Source organism: Blennius ocellaris, assembly GCF_963422515.1.
Source record: "Blennius ocellaris genome assembly, chromosome: 18".
Lineage (NCBI taxonomy): Eukaryota > Metazoa > Chordata > Actinopteri > Blenniiformes > Blenniidae > Blennius > Blennius ocellaris.
Genome location: NC_137667.1, coordinates 17,190,032 through 17,199,143, shown reverse-complemented (window position 1 = coordinate 17,199,143; position 9,112 = coordinate 17,190,032). Strand labels below are relative to the sequence as shown.

Below are 9,112 nucleotides of genomic sequence, written 5' to 3'. Positions count from 1 at the left end.
CATTTGAAACACTAAATTCACATAAAACACCATCACATTGTAAAAAGAGATTTTATTCCTTATTAAATAAGTAAATATGAGTGGTGTTACAAATCAATCTGCAGCTACATTCATCAATATTAATCTCTTCTTAATGAACTGAAATAGACAAAACTATTCTTGAATCTGCTAAAAAAAAAAAAAAGAATCCTAAAAACATTCTCTATTTACAATGCACAGAAAATAAATCACCTTAGTGTATCTGAATATACTCAACATGATCAAATATGTTAGATGAGTATATTACGTTCATCAGCCATTATAATACATTATTTATCTAACTCTTCTTAGAAGGTAAATAGATTAAAGGCTTCTTGAGGCTCAGTACTCGGTCGAGGTGGGAAAAGGCTCAGGCACTGGGGAAAGTCTAAAAACGGGTGTCGCTCATGACTGGAGGCGGGTCCAGGATTCCATTTGAGTCGTCAGAAGGTCCCTATCAATCAAAACAGGGACGTTAATCAATACAAATGTATAGAGTCAACACAGAAAATGTCTTTGGTCTCTGAATATTTTAAGCTCGTTGCTGTGGCTTCGGGATCTCATAAGAAATACTGGCAGAACTTTAAAAAAAACAGTGAAAACGATGCCTCAAAGGACTTATGTGATATGCGAGCATTAAGAATGTAATGCTGTGACTGCAGCTTTACATACACATATTTATATACAAGTGTTGGGCACGCTTTTCCTTCATTTCAACACAACAAATCTATCTTTCTGCTGCCGAGGGCGAAGGCAGAGCACCTCGTCACTCACATTCACACCTATTAAACCACCAATTGACCTGAAGTGCAGGTTTTTGGTCTGTGAGAAGGAACAATACTAAATAAATCCTCCAAACACAGCGAGACCATGCGAACTGTGCACAGAAAGGCCCTCAAGCCCAGACTTCATTGCCCAACAATAACACAGTAAAACATACGCAGTATAACGATTATCAATGTGAATTTCACTGTAAATGTTTGGTTAAGGTGCATTTAAACCGTGTTTACAGTAATAAAAAATGTCTATTTTGCAGCTCCCTTTAACAGGAATCAGAAAGTCACTGTGTGCTCCCAACACACTAGTTATTACACCGGATATGCCACTAGGGGGAGACAATAATCAACGAACTGAGCTTAAACAGTAATTACTGAAGTTTTGACCTGTACATCAATATTTTGCCAGCCCTCTTAAGCAATTAAGAAACAAAACTGAAACCACTGACACACTTGCAATGAGGTATACCTCAGTAACTACTTCTCCATGAACTGAAACTGCCTATGAAGCAAGAAGTCAAAGAAAAGTGTTGCGATGATAAAACAACAGCAATCCTTGAATGAGAAAGGAGAAGTGGTAAACCGTTCAGCTCTGCAGTGAAACGATGTCCGTCAGGAAGTTTCCCGGAACCAATTCAGATTTCAGAGTCCAAAATCATGAAACCCAACTGGATATCAATCGAGATCTCTGAAGGAGAAGCACGAGCTTCATCTGATGAAGCCCTTTGGTTTGTATTCGATATTTCAGCGACGCGTTCAGCTCCATGGTTGTGTAGCAGTCAGAAGCAGAAAAAATGAATTAATGATGATTATCGTTAATCAACTAGCAAAGTTCTTGATGCAACTATGATGCAGTGCATCAGGAAAGTGAAAACACAAACAAGGCAGTCGGAGACGCCAAGAAACAACATTCAAACTTTTACAAATGAGGAATTAAGAAACAACATTTGTTTGGAACTGGTTGTTAAATATTGTGTGTGTGTGTGTGTGTGTGTGTAGTTTGTCAATCAGCTTTCTGTGCCTGTAATACAGATGTATTCCAATGCAACAATACTATATAAACCTTTAAATTCAGAATGTGAAGAGTTGCAGCAAATCACTAGTTTTATCTTTTACTGAACTGACGTTCTATATTGAAGCCCTTTGAGCTATAATTTATACATGAAAGGCACTATAGAAATAAAATGATATCATTTCAGGGAATATGATCATTCTTGTCAATAAAAATATATTTGTGTGTTTTCACAGATCATTTGGTTTCACAAGATTTGTACCATAAATGCAAAAAGCAAATAAATACATTCCATAAGAAGAGTGAACACGTCAGTGAAGATTTGTAGCGAATGAGTTGTGTATTCTCAGCAGGATCAGCTTTGGTGAAATTAAAAAGTGGAATTAATTGTGTGAAACAAAGACCGGCAGTGAGAGAACAGGCAGGTGATTCAGGACAGCGTGTGGTGATTGCTCTGTGCTCCTACCTTTGTACATCTGTGTGACGAGCTAAGATTTGAGAAGATTGGGTTGTTTTTTTTTTGTGAAGCAGAAATATTGATTGATCAGGCTTGAGAGGAAGGAGTCTGCTGCTGGGAGATTAGCGCTGTAGCTCCGTAGTCTTGTCCCGACATCTGTCCCTCCGCCTAAAACAACAGCTACTGATCACTTCTCATCCAGGGACTCATAGAGGCGTGAGCCTCCAAGTCTGCGGTCAAGTGTGTTCCTTTTTGTTGCCTTGAAGGATTTTTTTTGACACATCAAATTGCTTAAGATACCGTTTTTTTCTTTTCTGTTCTTTTTTTTTTTTTTTAAGTAGTTACAATTCTTTTCAATGAATGAATGGATTGATGATTATTACTTTATATATGTTGGTTTTAGCTGCCAGCACTGACCAGTGACTTCACCACAGAGTTTGGAGGCTCACCCAGAAACAGAGCGAACTGCAACGGGACAGAATTGTCTCAAAACAGATTCAAAATCACAACAATTAGACACGAGATTTATGTACAGTTGTTGACACAGATATTTACACACCAGGCTGCGCAAATGTTTTAAATAATATTGAAAGAAGAATTTAAAGTCTATAATCTAATGAAATCTGAATTGTAAACAATATTTGGTCTTATTCTTTCCTTCGTTAAACTGATCTCACTCTTCCCTCGGTCAAAACCGGAAGCTACGGCAGTTTATTTGCTTTAAAAAAAAAACAATAATTTATTAAAGGTATAGTAGAGGATTTTCTTCTTCCGGGTGCATCATCAAAATAACTGGTCCTCCCAATTGTCAATCATTCTGGTGATATATGACGTAAGCCCGTCGTACGTGCTCATCCCTGCGCGCAGCTCACTCCACACGGTTCTCATCATGCCGGTGGCCGACCCGACGCATTATTCTCGGACATTTTTACACAGTTTCACCCCCTCTGGTGCAAATCTTCTTGTAAAGTGAGCTTATGTGAGCGATGCCGACTTGTGACTTGTAAACAGAGCGTGCACGAGGAGAACTGGGCTCGTGCATGTCTCTCGCACGCGTTTTAGTAGGCGTTCCGTCTCGGGAGCAGGTACAGCGTTGCGCATGCGCATTTTTTTCAAACGGTGGAGAGGGCGGTTCTTTCCTAAAATTCCTGAAAATCCTCCTGTATACCTTTAATGCAAGGAGTGAGGCCCTGCCGTTTTGTTCTGACCAGTCTACCGAGTTCATTTCCCAGTATAGATAGTTTTAAAATCTCTAATATTGCTCAGGGAATTCTGATCTCTCTGTAACACGCAGTTCGTAGTCGCTTGAATGTCACAGAGGAAATAGACACAACAGAGGGCGCAAGGCTATGAAGGGGAAAAAAAAAAAAAAAAAATCCCACATGTGACCTTGACAGCATCCCTTCAGGCAAACTTGGATCTGCTTCAGAAGCTGACATTTCAACTTGTCACATTCAGAAAAGTGTGGGTGTTAAAAATAAATAAATAACTGTGATTTTCTGCCATTAACCCTTCATAAGACACTCACTGATAATGATGACGGCTGTTCAGCTTTCCGGGGTTGCCACTGAAAGTCATTGCCATTTTTATGAAACATCACAATCCTCTCGTCTCTTCTAATACGTCAACCATTATCATTAATGTACAATTAAATGAGGTAAGTTCAGAAAAAATGTGTTTGTTCTGTGATTGCCGTCAACTTATTGCATTTAGTTTTATATAAAAAGGACTAAAAGCTGAATTTCCCATACATAGTCATAGAGTTTTTTTTCTTTGTAGCGACATGTCAGAGTATCCTCCATAAAAAAAATCCATTTTGCCTTTCATAGTAAAGCCATTGTTCCTCTGGCATGCATATATCCCCAAGAAGTCGAGCGTTAAACCCCCACCCCAGGGCGCTTCAACACTTACAGCTGCTTTGGCTTGTTTGTTTGCATTTTGTCTCCGTAGGTCAGACTTGATGAAACCTGGAGAGGGAATGAGGATAAGAGAAAATCAAACTCACATCACACAACCAACATCTTACGGTCTCTCATTACATTGCATCAACCGATAAAGAAAACAGAGTGCTGTTAAAAAAAAATTAAAAATTAAGGATTTGGTTCAAAATGTGACTAATGATGTAGTGAGGGCATTTCTCCAATAGGTGGCTCCTAATCAGTCGCATGACAAGTAAAGGGCTTTAAACTTCAGGATGAATAGTTTCAACCAGTGTCATAACAGATGCAAAAAAAAAAAAAAAACACATGGCAACTTTGCAAAGTTGGAACAAAGTCAGAATTAGGAGGTTTGATACAAACGTGTCCTTCCTCTAATACAGTGGTTCTCAATTATTTTCTGTCATGCTCCCCCTAGAGGACAGCCCTAACCCTTTTCAGCCCCCCCCCCCCCCCGAATTGTACTACCATTGAGAACCTGATTATATTTATTTATTTATCTATATAAACCACTGTATGATTTGCTGGCACCAGCATTCTTCATACAATCGCCTGATTAACAAAATAAATTAATAAAATGAGCTGGAGGCCCTTTTTTTTATCATTCAAGCATGAATAAATGAAAGTCGCGCCTGCCTCACGCCCCCCCCTGACACCCCACCACGCCCCCCCAGGGGGGCTCGCCCCACCATTTGAGAAGCACTGCTCTAATACAAACCAGAGGACTTCTACTCATACATGTGGAAAGCGAGTTCCTGCAGTGAGTCAGTCCGCTGACCTTTCATGAGGAGACCATCTTCTCAGTATGCACAAGGTTTAACGCTTCAGTGACTAATGCATCAATTAAAAAGTTATAAATTGTTTACTTCTTGGAGCAAAGGGATAATGTTCTATTTCTTTCTCTCCAGAGACTGGGGTGTTCCCAATTACCTGGTAACAGTTCCTGCTTGATCATATCAAACATTAAGAGCGTTGAGGACACGCCGTCCACGTTCACACCCTGGAGCAGATCGTCACATTACACAGTAACAGCTGGGAACTCAGGCAATGACTCCATACAGAACTCGGTCCCATGAATATTCCATGCCGATTTATGCGAGTGAGGCTGCAGGCAGGGTACAGCTTGGACAGATCAACAGTCAGAGGAAACCAGTGTCTGGAGAAAATACATTGCACCCGAGGCAAGACTAGGACTTGAACCATCTCGTCATGGCGCTACACAATTACACCCACAGAACTCACTCTCATGTCTCACCTGTCATGATGGTGCCAATGAGAAGAAAGACGCACAGGAAAATGTTTCCTGGTAGCGTTCCAAACTCATCGATGATCTTTCCTTGGGCGATGGTGAATATGATGCCGAAGATCTGTGCGTGCAGAGCAGGCAGCATGATGTCGGATCAATCAAAGTTTTCCTCATTACTCCACAGCGAAAGCATACAGAATTTAGATTTTTTTTTTGGGAGTCCGGCCTGGCTGCAGTGAGTCTTCTGTACCTGTGCTGAGCAGTTGAGGAGTCCCGATGAGGTTCCCTCTGACTCTGGGTACGTCAGCTCCACTGCATACTCAAAGCCCAGCGGCAGGTAGCCGGTCATGAAGAACCTGGACAGAAAACACAGCTCAGTTCCACGGAAACCTAAAGCTTCATTCAGCATTTCATTCTGGAATTCAGATGTGATGAACTCTCCCTGTTGTTTTTTTTTCTATTTTTCGACACTATTTATTGCTTCTTTTTTTCCCTTATAAGTGTTACAAGAACATATAAGGCAGATCAAACAACACCACACAGAAAAAGAAACAAAAAAAACAAAAGAAAAAGGGAGGTAGATAATTATTTCTCTGTCTTTTTCGGTCTGATCCTTTCTCTGCTGACTTCAGTCCATCCTTTGTCATGTATGTCGCCCATTTAGACCACAGATCTTTATAGAGCTCAGCTTTAGTCCTTATGAACGAGTCCATTCTTGCATGGAGTGGATCTCTTCCACAATGGCCGGCCATTGATCTGGATTCGGAGGAGCAAGTGTCATCATTTTGAAAAGATGCATGTATTTTGTTGGAATAGTGTTGCCAGGCATGAAGCCCAGAAGCACCATCGCGGGGCACCTTGGGGATCTTATAGCCGAATACCTCCTCAAAAAAAAAGTAGTTCCACATCTAGTTAGTTCAATAGTTCCACATATCCATGACTCCAGCACTGCTGATATATTCCTGATTGTTTTGTTCTTTATGTGGGGTGTGATTTAAAAAAATAAAATAAATAAATAAATAAATCGAATTAAGTTGTTCCAGCCAAATTCCCTCAATTTCTTAGAGCAGGTGGAAGACTGCTGTATTTTGCACATGGAGTACCAATCACTGATTTAACATAGTGAGGTTACTCCATTTTGCTTTTGTAGGCTCTTATACAATTTAGACAGTCATTTTTAAGGACTATGTCTATATGCTGCTGTCAACACGTCGATCAACTCATTACCTTCTGCTGAAATCCCCTTTTTAATGTCTATATCATAAAAATGTCTTAATTGTAGATAACAAAATAGGTACCCATTCTCCAAACTAAACTCTCTCTTGAGTTGGTCAAATGTTTTGAAGGTTTTACTCTTGACCAATGTACAAATAGCCGCCATTCCTTTATCTGTCCATCTTGCAAATGTCCTATCTGACTGACTGGGTTGAAACCTGGGTGTTTGATTGGGCCACATCAAACGTCTCCTTCCAACCGATATTTTTTTTTTTAACAATCTCATTCCAGATTTTTTAAGGTGTCCTCAACTCTGATATTTGTTCCTTCCCGAAAGCTATTGTTTCAACTCTCACTTGTCATTAAATCACATTCCCTAAACCACAGATCCTGCTCGTGTTATGCAGGAATAACAGGTTGTGAAAGTTGTTGAGTGACACCAGGAGTAATTTCCTCAGACTCACCCAGTGAAAAACAAAGAAAAGCAGGTTTCTCCCCTGCTGATAAAATGTGGTTTGTTCACAACAAACCATCCCGTCACTATACAGATGGTGCCGAGGCTCCGCCCAGATGTTTTTAGTTGCCAAAGACAAAGAAAAGTATTTTCCTTTGGTTATAAAAAATATAAAAGACATAAAAAAAGAAGAATGAGTGACGTGGACCGTCTGGCATGTCGGTTTGCACTTGAATCACATTAAAGCAGGTGTGCCATCGAGGAAATGGAACACGAATATGCAACACCAGTCTGTGCTTTTGAATTGATCAATGATTTCAAAACAGCCACACACACCTGATATAGAAGCGTTAAAACAAAAGATGATTCCCCCCATAAAGACCTGAGCAGTGTGATTTACCCAGCTTACATTGGCAAGATATCTTTTTATACTGATGAAAGTTATGCTCTTACAATGATTATCATCTCATCGAGTTTCCACGCCGTTCCCATTTCAGCACCCTGTGTGGGAATTTCCTCAAAAACCCTACTGACAGTGAAGATTTCTCCTTCAATTAAAGATGTTTGGGGTTTTTTTTCCACACAACTGTCTTCGCTGCTCTCTCATGTTCTCAAGTCTTCCTCAGTTTGATTAGAAGCAACAGCTGCCTAAATGTCATCCGTTTGTTCTAAATCAGTTCATGATGCCTCTTTACCTCCCCAGTGTCAGAGCAGGCTGACTTCTCCTACAGGGTGTTAAAAGTTCAAATGTCCCCATTTAATAATGGTTCATGAGGTTTATTCAAATGAAAAAATACGTAAATAAATAAATTCGCTAAAAAGAATTTCCCTTTGGGACTAATATGACGTCTTTATTCTGTTTAGAACTTGATGTCAAAATGCATTTGACAGGCTGGATTGGAGAATCATTGAGGCATATGATTAAATAGGCCAATTTCCGATTGTTAAAAGATAGAGAAATATAATAAAAACTCTAAATTCCCACAAAATCAATCCAAAAAAATTAAGAATAAATGGATGAGAGAATTACCCCAGAGCTCCAGCGGTGACGAAGACGACCCAGAGGTGTCCCAGGCTGAGAGTGGCGGCATAGACGATCATCCCCACCAGAGACATCAAGTAGATCGCAAGAGTCGTCTGCCTGAAAAACACAATCATGCAATCAATACGCTGCAGTGGTCATGATAAACATCAACACAGTCAGTTTGTTTTAACATTCCCTGGTCCTGCAGCAGATAACAATAATCTGAGCCGACTCACAAGCTCGCAAAGCCACTTTCGGTACTTAACGTAACAAATGTGAAGAATAATATAGTTGGCAGCCTTCTCAGTGAACGGGCCTCAATCTGCAGTTACTCAGCACTGCGACTTCACTGGTGCAACATCGTGAACATATGTAAGGAAAGATCAGTATTGGGTGACAACAAAGGGTCGCGCAGGAGTGACACACTCTCGCCGCAGACAACAGAGCGGTTGTAACCACGACAGAGGGAACGTCGTTTGGTGGGAACTTGAGAGTTGTGAGGCAAAAGAAAACTGGTGAGTGTAGCACAGCAGGCTGCACCTGGATAAACACACACTGACACCCGACAGCCAACACAAACACTCGACAGAAGCTGCAGCAGGAAGAGGAGGGAAAAAAACAAAAACAAACAAAAACCAGTTAATATTTTAAAAAAAACATTCACACACATAAACATCTAGTTTTCTTCTAAACTACAACGCCGTCTCCTGTTATGTGACTCTACGAACACAGCAGCTGCTGCCGTCTTATTTTCAACAACTGACACTGGACTTACTTGTATGTCTTCGTTCTGTCCAACCAGATGCCACAGATCAGGGAGCCCACCATCCCCGCGATGACGATGGTCAGGCCGATCCTCCCAGCGTTCACCTCCTCGCCCTACGGGGAGGCAGGAGGAAGTTCAGAGGCCGCACACACGAACGGCGCTTCACTCACAAGTAGATGACATGATCTGGACAATGACGCCTCGGTC

At 40.7% G+C, this 9,112-nt stretch overlaps 1 protein-coding gene across 1 annotated transcript in view; it reads right to left on the bottom strand.

Moving 5' to 3' along the window:
* Positions 1-331: 331 nt before the first annotated feature.
* The window catches only part of flvcr2b (FLVCR choline and putative heme transporter 2b), an 18,922-nt gene continuing 10,141 nt past the window's right edge, over positions 332-9,112 (bottom strand). The window contains exons 4-9 of the mRNA XM_080513602.1: positions 8,915-9,018; positions 8,146-8,256; positions 5,697-5,802; positions 5,456-5,567; positions 4,175-4,230; positions 332-2,431 (exon numbers count right to left, since the gene is read on the bottom strand). Coding sequence (XP_080369728.1) covers positions 2,351-2,431; positions 4,175-4,230; positions 5,456-5,567; positions 5,697-5,802; positions 8,146-8,256; positions 8,915-9,018 — 570 coding nt within the window. The 3' untranslated portion in view covers positions 332-2,350. The remainder of the gene's footprint in view (positions 2,432-4,174; positions 4,231-5,455; positions 5,568-5,696; positions 5,803-8,145; positions 8,257-8,914; positions 9,019-9,112) is intronic.